Source organism: Myotis daubentonii, chromosome 10, assembly GCF_963259705.1.
Source record: "Myotis daubentonii chromosome 10, mMyoDau2.1, whole genome shotgun sequence".
Classification (NCBI taxonomy): domain Eukaryota; kingdom Metazoa; phylum Chordata; class Mammalia; order Chiroptera; family Vespertilionidae; genus Myotis; species Myotis daubentonii.
In genome coordinates this window covers 12,661,417-12,687,261 of record NC_081849.1, presented here as the reverse complement: position 1 = coordinate 12,687,261, position 25,845 = coordinate 12,661,417, and the positions used below count along the sequence as shown (strand labels likewise).

At 41.3% G+C, this 25,845-nt stretch overlaps 1 protein-coding gene across 6 annotated transcripts in view; it reads right to left on the bottom strand.

Moving 5' to 3' along the window:
- MET (MET proto-oncogene, receptor tyrosine kinase) overlaps positions 1 to 25,845 on the bottom strand; it is a 142,042-nt gene that overhangs the window by 2,099 nt on the left and 114,098 nt on the right. For 4 of the 6 annotated variants that reach the window (XM_059711620.1, XM_059711618.1, XM_059711616.1 and 1 more), the window contains 8 exons: positions 21,610 to 21,756; positions 19,519 to 19,675; positions 19,184 to 19,324; positions 16,772 to 17,002; positions 14,247 to 14,327; positions 11,990 to 12,171; positions 9,672 to 9,781; positions 8,326 to 8,491 (listed from right to left, as the gene is read on the bottom strand). In XM_059711620.1, the coding sequence (XP_059567603.1) occupies positions 8,326 to 8,491; positions 9,672 to 9,781; positions 11,990 to 12,171; positions 14,247 to 14,327; positions 16,772 to 17,002; positions 19,184 to 19,324; positions 19,519 to 19,675; positions 21,610 to 21,756 (1,215 nt within the window). Of the gene's footprint in view, positions 1 to 6,920; positions 7,525 to 8,325; positions 8,492 to 9,671; positions 9,782 to 11,989; positions 12,172 to 14,246; positions 14,328 to 16,771; positions 17,003 to 19,183; positions 19,325 to 19,518; positions 19,676 to 21,609; positions 21,757 to 25,845 lie in introns of those variants that run through there. The other 2 variants (XM_059711619.1, XM_059711617.1) reach the window with 2 other exon arrangements.

Here is a 25,845-nt window from a genome sequence, read left to right as displayed (position 1 = left end):
TATTCAGCAAGAACAAGAATAAAGCATGTCTTTGAACACTGGCCAAAAGAAAGAAACCAGGTAGATACTTTAATTGCTGATACAAATCTCGATTAATGGCTCTTTCCTTTTGCCCAACAGCAAAAACCTTAAAGGCCACTGACAGCCTTAATCCAAACAGAGAAAACAAACTTTCTCAGGTGGGAACTAGATAACTTTGCTGTCTTCTGCAGCCTTTCAAAATCAAAGTTTTCAAAGCCTGCAAATCTTATGAGTTGCTTCTGACAACTTAATTGTGTTAACCTTCAAGTTTCAAAATTTGCATTAAAATTTAAATCAATTTAACAAGTATCTACTGACTCATGAGATGCACAAGTAGGTTACTCCCCAAGTTACTGGATAAGCCCCAAGAGTGATTAAACAGGGTTAAGAATATTACGCAATGAACTATCATGTAGAACAATAAAATATAACAATGGAGCAATAATAGAAAAGAGGTACAGATGTTGTGAAAAGTTAGATAACAGTGGGGTACTGAGAGAGGCTTCAGGAAGAAAGTGATAGTAAAGTGGGTGTTGAAAGCAAGGGAGAATTTGTTTTATAGGTACATGTAACGGGAGGGCAGAGAGAGTGTTCCCTGTAGAAGGAGTGGGCCAAGGGGTGAGAAGCACATGTGTTTTTATTGAACTATAAATGTAATAGTCACTGCTTAGTGTGTGGACTAGGTGAAGGGAGGAGGGACGGATTAGGCTGAAAGGGGACCATGCTGTGGGGTTTTTGAATGGGGAAAGTGAAGTTGATGGGACATGACTGGAGTTGAGCTCCAGGAGATTGCATCTTGTAAACACCATGCTTTCCAGCGGTTCTCAACCTGTGGGTCGCAACCCCTTTGGGGGTTGAACGACCCTTTCACAGGGGTCGCCTAAGACCATCAGAAAACACATATAGCATGTCAGATATTTACCTTACAATTCACAACAGTAGCAAAATGACAGTTAGGAAGTAGTAACAAAAATAATGTTATGGCTGGGGGTCACCACAACATGAGGAGCTGTATGAAAGGGTCGCGGCATGAGGAAGGTTGAGAACCACTGCGTTTAGACAAAAAGGAGAAGCTGATTCATAAGATGGAGACCAGCTTCCTGAACAAGAAGAGGTGAGGGATACTACTGCATACTGCAACACGGAAGCCTGAGACTGAACTTCTAAATTAGGGTGGTGGGAGATGGTGTGTGTCATATAATGAGCTGGGCATGGGCATCATGCCCTTTAAAAAAATGATTATCTTGCCCTAACTGGTTTGGCTCAGTGGATAGAGCGTTGGCCTGCGGACTCAAGGGTCCCAGGTTTGATTCCGGTCAAGGGCATGTACCTTGGTTGCGGACACATCCCCAGTAGGGAGTATGCAGGAGGCAGCTGATCGATGTTTCTCTCGCATCGATGTTTCTAACTCTCTATCCCTCTCCCTTCCTCTCTATAAAAAAATCAATAAAATATATTTTTAAAAATGATTATCTTATCCTTGTAATAACCCTTTTATACGCCTGTAATGTAATTGATTTTATAGATGCTTTTTTTTTTTTTAAAAAAAGAAAGTTTTTATTATTGATATTTAGAGACAGTGGAAGGGAGAGGGAGAGAGAGAGAAACATCGATGTGAAAGTGAAACATTGATTGGCTGTCTCCTGCATGGCTCCCTACTAGGGATTGAGCCCGCAACCCAAGCATGTGCCCTGACTGGAATCCAGGTCTCTTGACGCATGGGATGACGCTCAACCAACTGAGCCACACCGGCCAGGGCTAAAGGTGCTTTAAGGATGAGGAAACCAAAGTTCTGAGAGGCTGATTACTTGTCTATGACAAGGTCTCCTAACCAATAGCCTAGGCCAGTGGTTGGCAAACAGCGGCTCGCGAGCCACATGTGGCTCTTTGGCCCCTTGAATGTGGCTCTTCCACAAAATATCGACTTCTGCGCATGGGCCATGAAGTTTCAATCGCACTGTACGTGCGCGCCCGCAGGTGGTATTCTGTGGAAGAGCCACACTCAAGGGGCCAAAGAGCCGCATGTGGCTCGCGAGCCGCAGTTTGCCGACCACTGGCCTAGTCTATAGGGTTGTCTGAAAGCAAATTCACAAAAAAGGGGACAGAGTTGGTAAATTTCTGAGCAATAATTTGGATTCAGAGGCGAGTTGGAGGACTCATGGGACATGAGAGGAGAAGAGAATAGCAGTTGCTGGGAAAAGCCCTCCCCCTTGATAGCTTTGGACTGACAGGATGACGAGGGGAGGGGCAGTGAAGGAGCATGATGTTGACCAAGAGAGAAGATGGAGGGAGGGGAGACAGAGAGAAAGGGGAGAGACAAGTGTAAATGAGTGTGCATCAGGAGTGATGGGAACAAGTCAGTTTCAGTTTTAAGACAGGAAAACTCTATCATTCACGCTTACTGTGTAAACAGTCAAGCCACTCTGAACATCTGAGCACCAGAAGTGAGCTCATCTGAAGAATCTCTGCCCAACTTCATCAAAACAGTAAAGATCAAAGCAGTTATTAGATGTGAGGGATTGTTATAAGCTGCAAAAAATTATAGAAAGGGTCACTCATGAGGTAAGTAAGTGGGGACAGCCAAATTTGTGTGTTCAAGATTAGGTCAATTGAGATACAACTCAATTTGTGAAAAACCACAACTGATTAAAAAATGGGTAAATTGGTAACTTTTCAATAAAATTTAAACTTCTACTCTTTGAAAGATAGTAAAATTATGAAAAGAAAAGATACATGCTAGAAAAAAATCTCAATAATCCTATATAATAAAAGCTAATATGCAAATAGACGGAACGGCAGAACAACCAGAAGAACCGAACAACTGGTTGTTATGATGTGTGCTGGCCACCAGGGGGCGTGTGCAGAACCTGGCAGGTGTCGGCCATGGTGGGCTGGTGGAGCAGGTGAGTGGGGGCTCCAGACCAAGGCAGGCTGTCATTGGGGTGAGCCTCTGGTGGTTACTGAAAATTCTTTGCTCCCGCGCACTGTGGTCCCACCTGGTGCTCACACCAGCTGCCGGTGCCCAGCGCCAGTCCCGATCACTTGGCACCATCAGCAGGTGTGAGTGGTGGCTGCCAGCCCTGATTGCCCCTGAGGGCTTCTCCACCTCCCTCTGCTCCTGAGGGGCGATCGCACCCACTGCTGGCACCGGCCCCAATCACTCCACACCATCAGAGGGTGCAAGCGGGGCTGGCACCATCAGTGTGTGGGAGCAGTGGCAGCGGGAGTGGGGTTGCCAGCAGACAGGGGACTGGGGCCGTAGCAGAAGGAGCTGGGCAGGGGTGCAGAAGATGGGCTGAGATCCACCCCTCTGCCTACTGCAGCCTTGTGGCCCACAGTTCCTTTCAAGGTGCATGAATTCGTGCACTGGGCTCCTAGTTCGCTAATAAAAAATAACCCAATTAAGAAAACACACCAGAAAATAAATTCTAAAACTTAAAAAAAATGGGCAAAAGTTTTGAGTAGGCACTTCACTAACAGAGGTATAAGAATGTCAAACAAGTACCTGAAAAGATGCTCAACATCATTACCTATGGCAAATGCAGATGAAAAAGAAAATGAGACACCACTATAATCTATTTGCATAGCTAAAACCCCCAAAACTGACAATGGCAAGTGGTGGTATGAATGCTGAGCTGAAACTTATATATTACTGGTAAGAATATAAAATGATACAGCCTGAGTGGAAAAACAGGTGGCAGTTTCTCATCAAGTTAAATATAACACTTATCTTAAAACCCAGTAATCCTACTTCTAGATATTTACCCAAAAGAAATAAAAATTATGTTCACACAAAAACCTTTAAGCAAATGTTAAGGCAGTTATAATTACATGTAAGTAACTGCCTAAAACTGGAACAAACCCAAATGTCCTTCAGATGATAAATGTGTAAACAAAATGTGGTACATTTGTACAATGCAATACCGCTCAGAAATAAAAAGGAGTGAATCAGTCTACGAAAAACAGTATGAAGGGCCCTTAAAACATTAAAGATAGAACTACCATACGGTCAAGTAATCTCACTTCTGGGTATATAACAAAAAGAACTGAAAAAGGACCTTGAAGAGATACTTGCACACCCATGTTCAAAGCAGCATTATTCCAATAGCCAAGAAACGGAAGAAACCTGAATGTCCATTGACAGATGGACAAAGCAAATGTGGTACATTCATTCAATGGAATATTATTTACCCTTGAAAAGAAGGACATCCTGTCACGTGCTACAACCTGGATGAACCTGGAGGACATTATACTAAGTGAAATAAGCCAGTCACAACAAGATGAATAATACATGATTCTACTTACACGAGGGACCTACAGTAGTCAAACTCTTAGAAACAGAAAGAGGGTGAGGGGAGGGGAAAATGGGAAGTTGTTCAGAGGATATAGAATTTCAGTTTTACAAGATGAAGAGATCTGTTGCATAACAATGTGCATGTAATTCACATTACTGTACTGCACATTTAAAGATGATCGATTTTTTGTTGTCTTTTTTTTACAATAAAAAAAAAATGAACTACTGATACATTGATACTACTGACAACATGCATGGCCCTTAAGCGCATTATGCGACGTGAAAGGAGACAGACTCAAAGATGACTTAATGACTTTCTAGAAAAGGTAAAACTAGACACAGAAGACAGACCAGTGGTTCCCAGGTAGGAGGGGCTGACCACAAAGTGGCACCTGTTCTACATCCTGGTTATGGTGAGCTGGTAGCCACCTAACTGCATGGTCTAGACTCCCTAGCTTGCTTTCCAAGGGCCTCTATGATCTAGTATGCAGATGTTTTTCTCAATTTATTCTCATAACTCCACTTTGTGTCCTCCTGGTTCCAGGTCGATGCTCAACCACTGAGTCACGCCTGCTGGGCCAAAATCATCAGTATTAAGTAATACTTTTATTCCACCTGGGTTTATCAGTCAAATAAGTTCATGTTATCTATGTTGCAAAATTTGTCAGCAAAAAAACCCAAACAAAACCCCCCAAAACTTGGTATAATAAAATTTTCATAAGTAATCTAAACTTAATTGTTAGGAGCAAGTAAATTAAGTGTAATGGTATAAGAAGTTTCTTTTCTGTAACTCTTTAGCAATAATTATACAGGGTGGGAGCGAAAGCAGGCTTACAGTTGTGAGTACACGAAACACAGAGTTTATTCTTGTATTATTATTATCATTTATTAATTATTGTATTATTTTCCATACAAACAACTCTAAACCACCTTTTGCCACACCTTGTATTGTATGTGCACTTAAATAGTTTTCTAAATCTCTTTGTAACTTGAAGCTTTAGGGTTTTACTAAATTAAATGATAAAAATTATTGAATATCTAGAAATTTCCAAATAACATAAAATACTGAAACAGTAATTGCTAAACAAGTCTAAGTTTACCTACTATTGACCTCTTATTCAAGAGAAACTAAATGATACATTTAGATCTGTTAATAAAAACATTTTGTGCTTTGCCAGTAAAAGAACCTATGTTTCTAAAGGTTATGAAATAGATTAATAAATTTGCCAATCTAAAAAATGCTAATTACTTACATTTTACCTTAGAACTGAGGTTCTAAGGGTTATGAATTTTTAATTAATATGGAAGGAAATGATGTGAGTTTTTAGGAAGAAAGGCATTAGGCATGGAAACACATTTCTGGGGCACTAGTAGAAAGTGGCTTGTCCTAAAAAAACGTTGGTTGTTTCAAATTGAGGAAGAAGAGAGAAACTAAGAGGGACTAGGAAAGTTGTAGAAGTTTTGTGGAAAAGGAACCCTGAGAAAGAAAATTTTATGTACGATTAAGCTGAATAAGATTAAAGTAGATTTAATAGAGTAAGTTAATTTAAGAAGCCACACTAAGCTAATACAGAATTAGAGTTTGGATCTATATCAAACTATCAAAAATGACAAAGTTTTTCTATAAGATATTATGAGATGTTTTCAACCTACAAAGCAGGGAAAAAAGCAAACATTATGGTCATGCAGACTATTCATGGTAATCCGGAAGCTAAAAAATATTTTCAATTGAATGTAAAACAGTTTCATTCTTCTAATCCTGAACTCTGCCCCCTTTCAGCAGGAAGCAGTCAGAGAGGTCTTTCCCCCTTCTTCCTCAAGATTGAGAAATGATTAAAAAAATAAAATGGGGGTGGGGGAGGAATTGAAACCGAGGGCCCTTTGATTAAATTTAGCTTTAAATCCTAGCTCTAGAAATCATATTTCTTTCTCTTTCTATACCCTTCAGAGACCTAGCCTTTCCCTGGATAATGAGCAACCCCTGAGGCAGCAGAAGACAATAACCTAGACCCGATTAATGATCACAAGGTCTGGACTTCTGGCAGGCTAAAGATAACATTTTCACCTATATTATGTTTCAGTTCCTAGGCTCTAAGGTGGAACCACTCCCTGGCTACTTCCCCAAGAAACCAGACAGAGGGACATAGGAGCAGACTTCAGAACTGTCTTTAAGACCTGAAGAAATGATTTTTTACCATTACCTTACCTCCAACCAATTAGCTTCCAGCATGACCCCGAACCCCCTAACTCACAGTATCTTGAGATTTGCCCTATATAATCTGTAACCTACATGCTATCAGTGAGTTTTGGCTTTTGAGCATTTGCTTCCTGTTCTCCTGGATGGTACTATCTATCATCTATCTATCTATCTATCTATCTATCTATCTATCTATCTATCTATTTATTTATCTAGGCCTAAGTGACCATTACGACCAAACTGAAACAACCGGTTGACCAGTCACTATGACGCGCACTGACCACCAGGGGGTAGACACCCAATGCAGGAGATGCCCCCTGGTGATCAATGCACTCCCACAGCCAGCCAACCTCTCCCGGTCCCTCCCCCCAGGCCAACAAACCTCCCACGATCCCTCCCCTCGTCCAACAGGCTCCACCCGGCAGGCTTCAGCTGGCCTGGCCCTGATTGGGACTGGGAAAAATGGCCCTGATAGGCCCTGATTGCTGGCAAGGCCTAGGGAGCCCACCCATGTATGAATTTCATGCACTAGGCCTCTAGTCCATAATAAAATAGTCAAGTATTTCTACACTGCAGTTCTAAGGGTCTAGTGCTTGGCTCTGCCAGTACCAGGTGGATGAACTCTTTCTCTTCTGTAACAATTTCAAGCACTGTCCTTTCCTGCAGGTGGAAGGGCATGTGGCTCTCCAGGTGAGTGTCAGTATTCAGGTGCCTGCCTTTCGAAGCTGGCTTTGTGAGAGGAGGATGACTGTGGCAAATAAAGGAGAGCGTGTTTCTAGCTAGGTGCATGAATAATGACTTCATTGCCAGACCTGCCTCAGTTATAGTTCCCAGATCTCTCAAGGTGGAATTCTTGCTGCCATGAAGTTATGAGCTATGAGTGGCCGGGCTAATCCCAGTCTACTTTGTGTGAATTTTTGACGGACACGCCTTATCTTCTCTGCTGAGCTAAAGCTTCGGGAGGACAGGGTTCACACTTGGTCCAGCTCTGGGCTTCCTAAGGATCTAGCATCTGCCAGACAAATGTTTTTGAATAAATGAATTGTAAAAACATACTATTGATACTGTTGCGATGACCCTGGTCATTAATTAAGCGGACAGGAACAACGGGAACGTCAAATAGACACATGCCCAGTAAAGTCTGGGTGACATAGGGAAGGTGCTTGTTTGTCAGTCACTAGCCAGGGCACTAGCCAGGGTAGGTGTGACCACTGCAAGCAGGAGGGGGTGCAGATTTGATAAACTTACAGTCCTAAACAAAGGAGTTCTCTCTCTTGCCCCTCGGTGTGTTGCACCTGACTCCATGCTCCTGCATTTGCCCACATGGCCCATGGCCTAGGACACCACACACAATGGACTAATGGAATGCAACTAGCCTGATGTTAAACCGGACCAGCTTCACCAATGGAATGGAAACTCTGGACTGAGGCTTTGCTTCCAGCTCTGCTGAATCCCCAGCTGCACCTTTTCCAGGACTGATTAAGGGAAATGGGACGTTGGAAACCGAGGGATATAATTCCACACAAATAAAAAGCACTCATTCTCCCCTGTGAGTCTCAGAAAATTCTTTTTCTCAAGATAAGGTAAGGACCCAACCCCGAGCACCCAGTGGGGACGGTGATCCCCCATTTCCACTTGTAACACTATGAGTGCATTAGATAATCGAGCACTTTTGCTTAGGAAAAAAAATTGAAATTAGTGATGTTAAAAGTTTCTTTTCTTTAAAAAAAATTAAGTCGCCATAAAACTACTGAAAAAATTTGGGTATGAAAGTAAAAGAGGAGAAGGTCAGGGGGGATCAATAATACGTTACCACATCTGACTTGGTGGTAAACTTCTGAGTCTGAAGACTTTCTAAAGCCATCCACTTCACGGGCAGTTTTGCACCTGTTTTGTTGTGTACGCTGTAGTACTCTTTATCGTACATGTCTCTGGCAAGACCAAAATCAGCAACCTTGACAGTGAATTTTTCATCTAGCCTACAGAGAGGACAAATATTATTACTGGTGGCTGAAACAGAATCATCTACTGTGACGCTGAGTATCTACAGAACAAGTGGCTTCTGTGTTGGAAATCCACAAATCCTTAACTTCTGCTGGGAGGCTTCGTCCAGCCTCAACCGACTAACACTATATTACAATGGAATTCTAGAGTAAAAGTGCTTGACATTTACACGACAAACTCAACAAGCCGAGGAGGAAAGAGATCATGAGTGATGTTACATAAGAAACTTTGTTTTGCTTTCGTAGATCTGAAGCAGTAAAATTGGGCCCCCCTCCCGATAGCCTTGGTTGCTAAATCAAGTATGCCAACTGAGTAACCAAAGTAATCGCCAATAGTCACGTGTCAACTTATTACCGGTTAGTTTTATAGGGGAGACGTGACCAGGCACTGTTATCTTACTTTTGCATTCTCAAATGGGCTAGGATAGTAGATAAAACTTATATATCCCACCCCTGAGGTAATAGAGAAACAGGACACATGGTAAAGCATCCGAGAAAAACAGCGAGTTTCAACAAAATCAATTTCCGCTCCCTGAGGCTGTGTGTCCCTTTGCTTAAGTGGGCTTTTATGTTGTCACAGTGACCAAAACCAAGGTAGGAAATGAAGAGCACAGCTCTCTCCTTCACATACACTGTAAGTCATGAATCAGCGCTATGCAAGGGAAAGCGCTGAATGGATTACAAACTGTTGACTGCCGTATTATATAGCCCACGCAGCCAGACACAAATAAAGTTCTTTGAATTCATTCCCAAATACCATCTTTGGTAGGGCTTCTGCAGGCTGACTTCAAATCCACTCTTGGGAAGTGACAATATGTTGGTATTGGTGTTATCAGCCCTCTTCTTTTCACTGTAAAAGGCTGAAGATCAAATTCTACCTCCCAACACTAATGCAGTGTGAAACCACAACACTGAGGCCTACTTTTGGGAAGGAAAAAAAGGGGGAAAGCACAGAGCAGCTGTTAAGGCCCCCTCTGGAGAATCCCTTTTACATTCTCCATTTGACAGAGGCTGAAAGGCCCTCCTACGTCTCCAGTGCTTACATGTGGATTTAAAGCTGTAACGGAAATAAAGTACTTTTGTGTGAAAATCAGGGGAAACAGAGTCCTCCTTTTCACTTAATTTGGACTGTGAGCACAGAGATTCTTATACTTACATACAGTTCCTTGCAGCCAAGTCTCTGTGGACAAACTTTTTGCTTGCGAGATATTTCATGCCTTTGGCTACTTGAAGACCAAAGCCGATAAGATCTTTTACAGTTGGGTTCTGCAATCAAAGAGAATTGGGAACTGATAATCGAAGCATCTACTGTTCTAGCGAGGATCTCAGAATTCCGAAATGTTTATAAGAATGATCTTGTTTCAAACGATAGCTTACGCCCTGTTGATTGATAGTAGCAACCGTTAATCAAGCATCTACTGTTTGCAACGCACCAGGCTAGATGGTTTATAAATTTGGGCTAATCCTTGTAGAGATGCAGAACTGGAGGTGTTTTAAAATGTGGGTTTTATAATTATTCAGGTATGGTGAAGCCCACGGGTGGGAGACAATTGCCACTGAAAAGACAGTTTGTGATAAGCCCCAGGAGGCGGGGGCATGCCCTGACGCAAGCCCACACAGGGAAGCACTAGGCTTGGCCAGGAGTCAGGTGAGGCTTCATTGTGGTTTCTGTGGGAAGAAATGGGCAAGGCAGGGTAAGCAGGCTAGTACTTGGGTAGCTGGGATAATTTCAGCATGTGGGCTCAGGGGGTAGGTGCTGTCCCCAGCTGTCTGGTACCTGGCCCTTCAATGAGTAGGGCAGGGAGACAGTGACCTAGAGTGTGAGAGCCCTGTCAAGGAGGTGGTTGGGGTTTGGGCTCTGGATTGGCTCACCTCTGAGAAGGTGAGTTGTTCACCATCTCTGGGAATTTGCTAGTCCCGGGAGGGGCAGTTTCTGCAGGCTCAGTGAGGCCCCAGAAGGTAGAGCCTCAGAAATACATGATTAGCCCTAGCTGGTTTGGCTCAGTGGATAGAGCATTGGCCTGTGAACTGAAGGGTCCTCCCTCCTTCCCTCCCTCCCTCCCTCCCATTCTCTCTGAAAAAGAAATTGAAAAAATGTCCTTAGGTGAGGATTAACAACAACAAAAAATGTCACTAAGAAAATTCTCATTTGTAGGAGTCTAACAGCCTTTATTGTAACTCTGAGCTCATTCATTCAACAAATATTCACTGAGAGTCTATGGGTCAAACACCTTTTTAGGTGTCAGAGTTACAGCAGAGAACATACACACAAATCTCTACCCTCATGAGTTCGCATTTTAATGGGATGTGTGTACACACACACACACACATATGTATATGTATACATATATATGTCTTTAGCTACTGTTTATTTTTTCTTATATGCATATATGCATAACCCATGGGCACAGACGATAGGGTGGTGAAGATCTGGGGTGGGGGGTGGGCGCAGGCTAGAAGGGGTCAATGGGGCTAGCTACTATTTATTAATTTATTGTCTAGCCTAGCACTATACAGCAGAAATGTAATGCAAGTCAAACGTATAATCTAAACATTTCTAAAAGTCACATTAAAAAAGTAAAAAGAAACAGGTGAAATTAATTTTCACAATATATTTTTCAATCCAACATATCTAAAATATCATTTCAACATGTAGTTAACATAAACAACTATTAATATTTTACCTTTTTTATACTAAATGTTCAAAACCTGGGATGTATTCTACACCTACAGCACAGCTCAATTGGGACTGGCCATATTTCACATGAGGCTCATGGTCATAGGACTGGACCTCTCAGGCCTACTGCGTAAGAAGATGATAAGCGTAGTGGAGAAAAATAAAGCAGCAGAGAGGAGACAGATTGCAGGCAGGAGGGTGGGGTGGGTCAGTTGCAATTTTAGAAAGGTCAGGAGAGCCTCATTTTGAAGATGATTTCAGGGCGAAAGGCTGAAGTTGAGATATGTGGATATTTTGGGGAAGAGTGGCGCAGGGAGAGGAAACAGCAAGTGCAAAGGTCCTGAGGTAGGAGGGTGACTGGCAATTTTGAAGAATAGCAAGGGACTCATTTGTAATTAATTCTTCGATGTTTTTCCTTCTAGAGCTAACGCTCCATGTGGCTTGTGGCTAATTACGCCTCTATGTCTCCTGTGTTGTGCTGTTTCTGGCTCACAGTAGGCCCTCAAAGATGACTAAATGTCCCTATCAGGGGGATGGTGGAGCAAGGCTGTTTGCAGGGAAGTTAAGACTCATTGCCCCTGGGGAAACCCTTCTAGGTATCACTGTCTTCCCACCAGGATAGAGAATGTTCAGGTACAAGTGAACTAAACCAGCTTTCGTACATTTGAATGGTGCTAACATTTTACATGCACTTCTTTGGCTAAAGCGTTTTTGAAAAGGTTCAACACAGGCACATTTTGGAAGACTGGCTGGCCGACAGCTAGTTTACAGGTCAGGGAGCTAGCTACTATACTCACATGAGTCTCATTTCTAATGAAGTTTCGGAGATCTCCGTGTTTCATGTATGGCAGGACCACCAGCGGAGACCCCTCACTCCGAAGGCAGATTCCCAGGAGCGAGAGCACGTTGGGGTGACTAAAATCCTTCATGATGATCCCCTCAGTCAGAAACTGGGACACTTCTCCTATGTCAGTGATTCCTGAGAAATCCAGTGGCGGAGACATTGATTTCATTACAGAACAACGAGGACTTTGTCATGCTCAGATAAGGAGAGCAACAGCATATTTAAAACCGCAGGATTAAAAATAAATAAATAAAAATAAATAAAACCACAGGTTTCCACCTTGTCCCGCTGCCTCATCCTCAGAGTGTTTTTTACAATCCGTCTGTGTGAGTGATGTCACCCCGCACTGTGCTTTCAAGTCATCACCTTTACGCATGTTTGTAAGATAGCGGTCAGTTTGTCTGATACGGGAAAGGAGAGGAAAGTTGGCCAGTCCATTCTGTAGCGACTGTGAAGGGCCGGGGTTGGCAACGTTTTTGTCAGGCCAGATAGTAAACCTTGTTTGGCTCTGTGGGTCAGACGGTTTCAAATGCTCAGCTCTGGCCATCGCCGTGCAAAAGCAGCCACAGGGAAAAAGTGTCTAAGTCTCAATAAACTTTATTTTGGAAAACAGGCGGCTGCCCATAGTGTTCCAACCCCTGGACTGGGTGGATTTGAAGATCAATGGTGGTCATATATATAAGCAGACATTTTTTTTTTTGGTTCTAATAGTTTCTAACCATTTCCAGATAGAGGGCCTGAGGGCTTGACACGAGTCAGCATTAATGAAGAATGAATAAGCTTTAATTTACTAATCTGACTAATATCATTCTCAGTGATGATATATATATATATATTTTACAAACACAATGCATTCTGGAACCAGGAAGGCTAAGAGATCACTCCAGAACAGAGAAAGATTCCTTGGTGATAGGATTGTTCTTTGTAAATGGGCAGTAGTGTTCTCCTGTGAGGCAAATGTATTGAAAATCATACATAAGCCATCCAGGGTGTAGTTAGGTTTTATATAAACTGTCCCTTTAATGACCTTGTGATCAGACTTTCAACAAAATCAACCATCTAGAACACTACTTAGCATGAAGATTTACATGTCAAAAAGGCTGACATAGTTCTGACAATCATGTATCTTGCAGGAAAACCTTTCATGTGTGCATTTAAGCTTATTATTCCAATATAAATTTGTGATATAGCTGGTGAACGTTTTTCAGGATGCAGCAAATTGTAAGCACAAATTTGGAAATTCAAAAAAGGCAAGCACATGGACTTGACATGTGAGACCTGTCTGTAAAGGTGGAGCCAGGGAAATGCTAGTATGAGGAGAACACTGGGTTGTACAAGACAGTAATTTATGCTATAATTATGGTCATCGGTAAAGTCTTAGTTTATGCTTGAAAGCAGTGCCTATTTTTCAAACAGAGTCTGCATTCCATTTAAAAAAGAGTTTCCCAATAACCACTAAAATTCTAAAAAAAATTCTAGCATTAAAAGGAGGGTAAGTTTCACTTGTTTAGGAAGTTTGTTTATGTGGAATATCTCATTCCGCAAAAATGCAGATAAGTGAGATAGTACCACATTTACAACTTTTCAATTTTCTGCCAACATATTTTTTGCCTGTTTGTCTTATTTCATTTTTTTTAGAAATCTTTTTAGTAGAGGTTGTGGTTAAACAAATAATTATAGTAATGCCTCTGGGTAAAATGAGTCATTATTATTGTATGTGCCAACATGCTTCCAATAGTTTCCATGAATGTCACTTACAAAACACGTATTATAAGTCAAACATAGTTAAGTGAAACTCAGCTCATCCCAGACTCATTTCTCCTGCACTCTCACTTAGGAGGGCCCTCAGATAATTTCTGAGGAGATATCTCAATAGGAATTTAGAGCAAATTTTTAGCAATAGATCCATAATTCCAGAAGTAGCTGATTTTTCCACAAGGGAAAGTGAAAATCAACATTTCATTATAAACTATTAGTTTGCAAATCATAAAAGTGTATGTTAAATAAAAAGTAACCGCCCAGCCCATGTCGCTCAGTGGCTGAGCATTGACTATAAACCAGGAGGTCACAGTTTGATTCCTGGTGAAGGCACATGCCTGGGTGCAATAGAGGGTGTGCAGGAGGCAGCCGATTAATGATTCTCTCTCATCATCGATGTTTCTCTTTCTCTCTCCCACTCTGAAATAAAAAATAAATAAAATGTGACTTACTATTCAAGGATTTCACAGCACAATGAATTTTCTTGTCATCGTTGTCCAACAAAGTCCCATGATATACACACCCAAAATGACCTACATGAAAGAAGGTATTTGGTTAGTGCTGCATTACTTTTAATTATGTAATAATTATTTACTAGGCACTTCGTGATCTTCATTTCCTTTTTTTGTACATGACCAAAAAGTACATTATTTTGTCTACTTTTGATTAACTGTGTGTGTGTGTGTGTGTGTGTGTGTGTGTGTCTGTGTGTGTGTGTGAATGCAGGGTGGGACAAAAGTAGGCTCAGAGTTGTTTGTATGGAAAATCCTATATAATAAAAGGGTAATACGCAAATAGACTGAACGGCAGAACAACCAAACAACCAATCAAAGTGTAATATGCTAATGATATGCTAAGGCTGCTCAACCGCTCACTATGACATGCACGACCACCAGAAGGCAGATGCTCTGACCAGTAGGTTAGCTTGCTACTGGGGTCCAGCCAATTGGGACTGAGTGAGATGGGCTGGACACGCCCTGGAGCCCTCCCGCAGCCCCTCCCCGGCCCGATCGTGCACCGGTGGGGTCCCTCAGCCTGGTCTGCACCCTCTTGCAATCTGGGACCCCTCAGGGGATGTTAGAAAGCTGGTTTCAGCCTGATCCCGCAGGCCACTCCCCTTGGGGAAGGTGCCAGATGCAGGGCTCATGGCTGGCGAGTGCTGCTGTGGCAGCACGAGCCACTCCCAATCAGGGCTGATTGGGTGTGAGCCTGCAGCAGGCACAGTGGTGGGGCTGGGATGAGCAGGAGCAGCAGGTAGGAGCTGCAGGCAGCGTTGGACTGCGGGTTTTGGCCCGATCCCTGCAGGCCACCCAGAGGGACCCCACCCATGCACGAATTCGTGCACCGGGCCTCTAGTAATACAATAATTAATAATACAAGAAAAACTGTGTATTATTTAAAAATAATTTTAAAATTTATCAAATATCATCTTTTAAATATGAAAATAGAGTTTTGCCTACATGAAGAAATAAAATAAAAGAAGCTCCCTATATTCCAATAAACTGAAATGAAGTAAAAATGTTATCATTAGAAATAAGCATTATAGAATAAGGATTTCCCCCATTAGTCACCCGTTAATATGTAACCCAAGTTGGCTGAAACTGAAAGGAAATTACTCAAGTGAAGCAAATTCACTCTGAGTCACTTCATCCAGTTCTCTCTGGCTTCAGCCACATCACCTTCCCAACAGTAGCCTTTCATCCAGTGGCAGTAATTTTCCGCAGAGGTGCCAAATGGCTGATAGCTGTGTAAGTCACCCATTAATTAATTTACGTAGCCAGACAAGACTCCCTGAATGCCTCATATGTGAGTGTCAGGCATTGGTCTACCCTCTTATGGTGCAAAGATGAAAAAAAAATAAAATAAAACCTATGATCTCAAGGGCTCACATTCTACCAGGGAAGCACATATCAATAACAGTTAATATTTATAGAATCATTAGTGATTATTACTACATAAAAGCAATAATTGCCATTTAGCACCTTTCATGATAAAAATAAAAAAAAATCTAATTTCATAACGCATAGAATCAGAACATAATTAGTGAGGCTACATGCTCACACTGGCGCAATTACTGGAATTTATAGGCTAGTGACAGCACTCTAAATTACTCTGACGTGAAACATGTTTATTAACAGCGAAGCTACTATTAGGAAGGGGGAGCAGGAAAAAATCTGGAGTGTGTGATAGAGGAATGTGTGGGTGCCATCACAGGAGGATGGGAAGGCCCCGTGCTCCTAGGAGGCAAACGGTCCTGGCAGCTTGTGCCCGTGCCTGTGCTACCTCCTGCAGCACATACTGAAGAAAGGGGACCAGAGGCCATTCAGTACCAAAGGTAAAAGCTTTTTAGAAAAAAGGGAAGAGTGGAGTTCATTTCCTGGCTTCTGCGTGGTTCCTCTCCCTGATAAATATTTCCTTCAAGACTGTGTGCTAGCTGTTATTGCTCTGTCTGGCTTACTACAAATATTCCTTTTTGTATAAAGAAGTTGGAGTGCATCGTAGATATGGCATATAATGTTTCAGGTCAGGAGAATGCTATACGTTCCCCATCTTCTCATGCTGTCCAGCAGTGTAACTCTTACAAACAAGGACTTCAAATAGTCCCTGTTCTCAGAGCAAAGGAAGACTGGAGGGAGACGAGTGAAAAATACTGGAATGTAAAAGAATGATGTTTTAGAAGGAAGTAAACGGTATCTTTTAAGAAATTATAGTTTAATTGTGAAAAAGGTGAGGAAGGAATATGATTTATTTTCTAGTAGGTTCGGGAGATTATTAAAAGGCCTCCAGAAACAGGGGCCAGTCCCCACGGATATTATTTGCAGACCTGTTTTTCTGCAGGACAGAAATCAAGTGCACTCCTTATCACCGCTCTGTCAGTTGCTTTCCCCATTGTCTAAATTCCTAATCTGCACAGGCAGAAGATAAAATGCTTACTGGAAAACTGTGTCCAACAAAAAAGCTGAGTGGAAATACTTACCCCTTCCTATGACTTCATTGAAATGCACTATCAGGTTGCTGGGCCCGATCACTACGTGCTGGACTGCCTGGACCAGGTCTGGGTTTAGAGCACTGAGGTCAATGTGGACAGCATCCTGCAGTAATGGACTGGACATATCAGAGTCCCCACCAGTGAGGATGGGGGACAAGTCCATCAGAGGATATTGCACTTGTCTGCATGATCCGTTCTGAGATGAGTTAGGATAGTGATCTGCCAGATAAAGAAGGATTATTAGAAAACAATAGCAGAACCTCACTTGTGGGGACTCTACCAGGGGCAGCAAATGGAATTAATAATGAATCCTGAATTTTAAAATTAAAGAAATGATGCTTTTATCATTGAGTGAGGCTAGGAAGAATCTTTACAAAGGAACTAGTTTAATAAAAATGGTAAGCTTGGAAAAGATACTGGCATACAAATAAAGTTTTTAATAAATTTTCTTTAAATAGATTAAGCATTAACTTTGACATCTTGTTTATTCTCATTTCCTTAGACATTTCTCAAGGCAGACTACTTGTGCAGCTTCCCATGTTTAAAAATATAGTATATGAAAAGTAAACCTCAAGCAAGGCTTTTCATTATATATAAATGTTGACTTGTGCATACGCAATACATATTAAAATATTTTGTATTTTAATTTTATAATACTATCTATATATATATAAAAGGTTAAGTGACCAACCGTCCATCCATCTGTTTGTCTGACCGACCGGCCGATACATATGATGCACATTGACAATTTAAAAATAAACGTTGACTTGTGCATGCGTGATACATATTAAAATATTTTGTATTTTAATTTTATAATACTATATTACATAGACTGTTTTGACATGTAATTTTTTGCAGTAACATATTACTGCACGAATCTTCTAATTAATTTCCTTTCAAAGTGCATGAATCTGTGCACTGGGTCACTGGTAAGACAGTAATAGGTCTAAATTTCAAAACTATAAACTGGATTTGATTTGTCCATGTTGTTAAGGCCATGCATTTATAAAAAAAAGATTTTAAAATTTATTTTTAGAGGGAAAGGAAGGGAGAGGAGGGAGAGAGAGAAACATCCATGTGAGAGTGTACCATGGAATGACTGCCTCCTGCACGTGCCCTGACTGGGAATTGAACCAGCAACCACCAGGTACATGGGGTGATCCCAACCAACTGAGCCACACTGGCCAGGGCAGCGCATGGATTCTTTAAAAAGGCAAATGGAATCAGGTGGACAGAGGCAATATTCATGTGTATCTCTATAGAACTAATATAAACTTCAAAATATAAGAGAGAGTAAGGTTTAAAGTTAAAATGTTAACTGCCTTATTGCTCTTGTACTTGTTTGGAGGAACAACTTCTAAGTTTTCCTGTATCCACCACTGTCTGTGACTCATTTTATTTGTCCAGTGGTAAATATTCAACCAGGGAAATCCTTGTCTTTGACTCATGTCCTGTAACTTCTAAAGATAATGGAGCAGATACAATACAGGCATTTTGCTTTTTACCAGGAGATTTTAAACAAAACATTGTGAAATGTGCTGGTTAGCCTAACCAATATTAGGCCTAGTGTTTTGCAAAGCCGATGATGGTAAGCCCCTCCTGTTTAAATCGCATGCATGAAGGTTTTTATTGGATAAGACTAAAAAATATATTGCAGTCCTGGAGTGTTGTGGGGAAAAGGCTGTGTACTAACAGTTCACGGAGAATCCTTCAGAGGAGTACTAACGTTGTAATTTAAATGTTTGAGGATCAACATTTTGAGGTCAAAAAATATAGCAGTGCCAAATTATATTTAAAGAAAAATAAATAAATATAAACTTTATATTTTATCTTTTCCTGGGTTGTTAAAGAGCACTTCACAATTTCTTAATGTTGCACTGAGATGACAAACACCTTACCTTTACTCAAATGATTTTAAAATTAATCTTGCAGATTAAGAAGTACAAGTTGGAAGTTATGAAAACAGTCATGGGGACGCAAAATACAGTCATAGGGAATATAGTCAGTGATATTGTAATAACGATATGGTGTCAGGTGAGTATTAGACTTATTGGGAGGATCCCATCAGAAGGTATAGAATTATCTGACCACTATGCTCTGCACCTAAAACTGACATAATATTGAATGTGAACTGTACTTGAAATATAAAAATTAACCTTTTTGTGAGAAGAGAGCTTAAAGACTGAAAATCTAACATAATGTATACGTGAGTACATTTAAAAATAAGAGCCCAGTAATTCCACGTCAAATTAAATAATTTCTTGGCCAAAAAAAGAGAAAGAAATACTTCTTTTATATTTTTATAAAAATATAAGGGCAAACCTCAAAATAAACAACAATGCCACAAAGCCGCTGAGGTGTATGTTGAGGTATTTCTCAGAACAATAAACTGGAACATACCTTCCGGAAAAGTAGCTCGGTAGTCTACAGATTCATGGGAAACCATTTCTGTAGTCGGGCTCACACTTCGGGCACTTACAAGCCTATCCAAATGAGGCGTGTGTACTCTTGCATCATAGCGAACTAAATCACTGCCCGGATCTTAAAATGGAGAGAAGAGAAAGAGCTCCTTAAAGACTTGGCTACCAGGGGTCACAGCAGACCTCGACTGACGGGCAAGAATTCATAGGTTTTATGGATTGCAGATACAACAGCACACATGAACTTACACCTTTAAACTGTAACGACTGCATTCTTAAAGTAATTCCTTAAAATGAACAATTAAAAAAATGTACCTTTACTGTGCTTCCTCCTTTTCAGCCACAGGAAAAGCCCAAGTAATAGTATGAGTATTGTTGATATTGTGACGCCACCAACAATCAAGCCTGTGAAATTCTGATCTGGTTGAACGATCACTTTTCCAAGGACAGTTGAAGAAACTGCTTGCTTCCACTGAAAATGAGAAAGGAGCGCCAGAATTTAGCTGGCTACTTTAGATAGCTATAAAATACACCGCACAGGTGGAAGCGCAGTCTCTGTGGGCCCCAGACGCCACCTGGTTACTGCTGTTCCCTAAGTGGCACGATTGCCTTCAGAGTAATAGGACATTCCTCAATTCTGCTTCAGTGTTTCAATAGGGAGGGGCTAATGATCTCTGAATGACTTATATGATATTTAGCTGTTTGTACTCGTAACTAGGTATTAGGGATACAAAATAAATACAAACAATCTTTGATCTCAAGGAACTGAGATATAAAAGGGAGATAAACACATAAACAGATAATTATAATACAATATGATATATCCCACATATGTATAAATAAATAGTGAAAAACAGAGACAACAGGATATTAATTCTGTCCTACAGGGTGGGGAAGAGGGCAAAGGACACTTACCATAAGAAGTAAATAATCATTATATTATGGGACAATAAAGCCTTAAAATATCTCAATATCAGTTTTGATACATAGAGGAAATCTTTGAGGTCCCTTCCAGCTCTAACATCATATAATTTTCAGGATTTATGGTCCTTCTAAATTCTAAACTCTGATCTCATAATTCAGCCTTAACTTTCTAATTTTTTTGTAGTTTTCCATTTCATAACTTTTTAGAAGATTTTAGGAACCCTTTACAAAGCACTCATTCTTGGATAAAGAAAATGTGGTATATCCATACAATGGAATATTCAGCCTTAAAAAGTAATGAAGTTCTGGCACATGCTATATCATGGATGAACTTTGAAAACATGCTAATAAAATAAGCCAGAGCCCTAGCCGGTTTGGGTCAGTGGACAGAGCATTGACCTGCAGACTGAAGGGTCCCAGGCTCTGGTCAAGGGCATATGCCCAGGTTACGGCCTTGATCCCCAGTAGAGGGTATGCAGGAGGCAGCCAATCAATGATTCTCTCTCATCATTGATGTTTCTGTTTCTCTCGCTCCTACCTTCCTCTCTGAAATCAATAAAAATATATTTAAAATAAGCCAGACACAAAAGGACAAATGGTGTATGATTTCACTTGTATGAAATATCTAGAACAGGCAAATTTGTAAAGACAGAAAGTAGGTTAGAGGTTACCATGGGCTGGGAAAGAGGAGGGGATGTGACATACTGCTTACTGGTTCCAGCGTTATGTTTGGGGTGATAAAAGACGTTTTAGAATTAGCGAGTGGTGTGGTTACATGGAAAATGTTATGAATGTAATTAATGCCACTAAATTGTGCACTAAAAATGATTAAAATGGCAAAAATTGTTATATATATATATATATATATATTACTACAAGTTTAAAATATTAATAATGTAATATACCCCAAACCAGTTTAAATGTGTGAACTGTATGGTATGCGAGTTAATCTCAATAAAGCTCTTCAAGAAAAAAAAAATGCAAAAAAAAAATCATTCACTCTGATTCCAGGTTATTAATTTAGCTGTTTACATGAAGAAGTTACTGTAAAAATAGTTTAATTTCTATTTTATTTTGTGCAGTGCATACATACATATTCTTTTGCTTATGAGGCCCATGCATTTGCTATCACCGTGGAAGGCAATAGTATGTTGGATCTGGCCGCCTAGGGTGGTCAGAGGTAGGGGCAGGGGAAATCTTAGATATGTCCTTATTCATGCCTAGACCAGATTTTGGCAAGAGTATGGCATGACGCAGAGGTAGTGTGGCTGGGAAGGACTTCTGAGATCTCCCGCCTCTAGCTTGGGAAGGAGACAGTGCAACAAAACCTCACTATTTCTAAAATAACAACCAAGAATCAAGGCTGAGCTGATGAGCCAAAGCTAACACACAGATGAGTTTAATGATTTATTTTAAGCTTGCGAGTGACATAATTACACCAGCATCCTTATTTACATCATGAGAGGAATGCAGGAATCCCACCTCTATATTTAGCTCGCTGTTCAATTTCAGCAGGTCATTGGGGACCGTACATAAAACAGCTTCAGAATTTAAGTAGATAGTCTCACAGCTCTTATTTCCAACTTTTAACACTTCACCTCTAACTGCTTCGGGGTCAATGTCATTGCCCTGCAAGAAAGAAAAGAGGCTGTTAACACTTCACAGTTTTGCAGGAAATACTAACAATTGTGAAGGAACATTAATATACTGCAAACACAGGCCATGCTGTTTGCCAAGGCACATGAAACTCAGTTTATGAGACTCGTCTCATGGGAACTTGGGTGGCTGAAAGAAAGCATGATCTTTTCAGGGCACTAATTGTTTAGGAATCACAGCATGTAGCTTTCCATCGAATTGGATGTTAGGGAAAAGGAAAGAGAATTTTGGTTCACATCCTTACATCTAATGCCCTCTGCGCCATAATCACCCCATTCATGCTTTCAGGGGGTATTGATGGCTGGATAAAAAGGAAGCAAGGCAGAGACTTAGCTGTTGTGCTGCCTAATGCAGGGAAACTCAACTCTGGCTTCACTTTTAGAATCACAAGGAGCATTTTATAAAATACTGGTGCATCGAGGGACTCTGATTTAACTCATCTGTTAATTTATTCCTGTCGTCCTTGAGTTGGGCAGTTTCTTTTCATCCTTCTCGCACAGTTAAATCCGATACAGAAGTGAATTTATTTTTAAAGGAATTCCTGTAAGATGTCATGTGACCCTCCTTATGATTTGAGAGCATGGCTACATTACTTTGAACAATTAATTATATATTTACATGAGGATTTAAAAAAATTATTCAGTTTGACATATTTAGCTAACTGAAGTTTCCATCAGGCATTTGTAAGATATTAATGTTTTGTTGAAGAAACCAACCATTAGCACGGGAAAGAAGTGAAAACAGAGGGGCGATCTCTCCTCAACTATTAATGAGTACAGTTATTTATTAAAAAGCCATTCTTGGAAGAAAAATATATCAAAACACATTACTTCTTTTCTTAGGAACAAAGAGCAGCCAGTAATAGCTGCAGCAAATGCTGCTCTGCTTTTCATGACCTTTAATACCCAGCAAACTGCTACACTGTCTCATGTGGATCTTCACAGACTGGTAAGTCAGATATTACTTTGGGAAAAGAAGTTTGCAAGAAAATACTTCTTTCTAACATGAATCTGGAGTTTAAGAAAAGAGAGAGACAAACAAACTCTACCTTTATACTATTTCTAGGGGCACTACATACTCCATTGAACCAGGCCAGCCATGAGGGGCAATTCAACATGGAAGCACATAAATCTAATAAGTCACTTTGGGGCTTCAAATGACAACTTGCTGGTTAGGCTGAGGAGGGCCAAGGCACATTGGAGGACTCAGGGAATGATGAAGAACAAAGATGAAAGAGCTGGAGGACTTGATTTATGAGAGAATGACTAAAATGTGTCTTGCTTGCTTAGAGAACAGCAACAGCTGGGGGAAGGGAGGAACACACTGCATTTACATTTCCAACACTCCCTTTAGGCTCAGGACCTCCTTGGAGGTTGCATAAAGGCTTCTCTAAAACAAAAACAGATCACACAGCCACACAACTGACTCCTTTTCATCTGTGCCTGCCACGGAACACATGGTAAGCAGTGGCTTACATAAGAAATTACTATTAGCTTTGTATGTTCAGTATTTACCTTGAACGTCTACAACCCAAGATATCACCAGAGTGATATTGGCAGCCCACTACCCTGTAACAGAGGGTAATAGATAAAGTATAAATCTCGCCTTCCAGCCACTACCACCAACTCACTAGTTTCTTCTGCCCATCTCCCTGGACTGCTGTCTGGCTGAGCCCTCCTGCCACCCTGCCCTGTGTCAGAAAAAATAGGAATAGCTATAGGCTACTTTTTATCGTTTAAAATAAACATAGCTTTATGGAGCCGTGGGAAAAAGGTATATTTTTAGAAGCTTTACCATTTACTTTTTCATTGTTTAATATTAAGTATTATTAAATAGAAGAGCACACTTACAAAACTGGTTAAGTTTTTCAGTCACTGAAATGGCAGTATATGAGTTTTAAATAAAGCAATATAGAAGAAACTCTCTGGTCTTTAATCCCCTACACACACATAGCAATTTAGAAGTATAATGATCTCATTTTATGTTGTAAAGACATCTTCCTGAGGTAGCTGTTATTGTCATTCCTGCTTTACACTTTGAGAAATAAGGTTCAAGAAAGGACTTAGTCATGAAGCAAATAAAATTCCATTCGATACAGTATCTCCTTACCATCTACTGTGTGTCAGGCACATTCTTTTCACTGAGAATATAAAGATAAGAGTGTCTTCCTCTCACTGTGATGTTAAAATGAATGCCTTTCTAAAGTGAAAACTAATTACTCCCAATATGTAATATAGGATGTTCCTTGTTCCCTTTTCTCTCCAACTCCGGCCAGGTATGACACGTTTCCATCTAGGATTCAGGCCCGGGACCCATGTCTAAACTGTTTACAGAAGAGAGCGGATGGGAGTGGGACTGGGTAGGATTTGGAAAATAGCATTATAACAGAAGGGGTCTTATAAGTTCTCATACATCATGGTGGCCACAAGACTGAGTCTGGGAAAGTAAGCTAGCTAAGGCAGTGAGGGGCAGGGTGGCAGGAGGGCTCAGCCAGACAGCAGTCCAGGGAGATGGGCAGAAGAAACTAGTGAGTTGGTGGTAGTGGCTGGAAGGCGAGATTTATACTTTATCTAGAGGATATGAGTCCCTCAGCTTAGGAATCAGGCCAAAGAACCCTTATAGGAAACTTCAAAACTGAGTCTGCATAATGTTCACAGGCATATGGGAAGAAAGTTCCCAGGTCATTTGAAATAAGCTTGGTGAACCAAAATTAAACAGGTTTCTTCACAGGTGCTGTCTCCATGACACATACTATATATAAAAGCCTAATATGCTAAGTGTCTGGTTGTCTAGTTGGCCGTTCAACCAATCAAAGTGTAATATACTAATGATATGCTAAGGCAGCTCAACCGCTCACTATGACGTGCGCTGATCACCAGGGGGCAGACAGTCGACTGGTCGACCAGTCGCTGTGATGTGCACTGACCACCAGGGGGAAGACGCTCCAACCAGTAGGTTAGCTTGCTGCTGGGGTCTGGCTGATCAAGACTGAGTGAGATGGCTGGACATACCCTGGAGCCCTCCTGCGGTCCCTACCTGACTGGCCAACCTCTTGTGTCCCACCCTGGCCTCACACAGGAGCTGCCCCCTGGTTGCCTGTGCACTTCGACAGGGGGAGCACCACTTAGCCAGAAGCCAGGCTCACAGCTGGCAAGTGCACTGGTGGTGGCGGGAGCCTCTCCCGCCTCGGCTGCAGGCGGGTGGTAAGGAGCAAGGGGCCTGGGACTTTGAGAGCCCTGGACTGTGAGAGGGTTGTCTGACTGCTGGCTTAGGCCCGATTTCCAGGGGGGATTGGGCCTAAGCCGGCAGGCGGACATCCCCCAAGGGGTCCCAGACTGAGAGAGGGTGCAGGCAGGGCTGTGGAACCCCGCCTCCCCAGTGCACGATTTTTGTGCATATTAACATGTACAGTACATGGAAATAGTAGTTTCTGAGTACCATCAGCAAGAATAGATCTTGCTATGGGGACAAATGACATCTAAGAAAAGAACTCTTCACCACCATCCTGTCTGGAGCTAGAGCTGGCCTCACAATGGTTGTGGCTGGGATTGGGCCTATAGTTGCAGGTAAAATCATTGGAAGGGGAAGAAGACAATCATTGGCTGGCTCTGGGCAGCTGATAGACTGTGTCAGCTCAGAAATATGCCCCCTTCTAGATGCTTCTGATGCCCAAACACTGACACAGGCTTCTTCCTGACTCCCCCATCCTTGTTCTTGTGCTCACAATGTCAGAGGTCAAGTTCCTGCTCCCTGCCTTGGCTGGTGTTCCTGCCTCCCTTTTCGTATTTCAGCTGACTTCAGACTGGACTTCTGAAGCATCCCTATAACCATACATACAATACGCTCCCAAACAAGACAAACCCCCAGGGCAGTGTCAGGCAGTCCTTGTTCCAGCATTAAACACTGTACTTCTCTAGTCCCATAAAATATGCTCATACACAAAGTGATACAAAATTTGATTTTTAATTATTTGTAAAGAGTTCAGAGGTACTTCACTTAGAGAATTGTATAGATTTCTGTATAACCATACGACAAAAGTCTGTTATAACAGATACTTTGGTA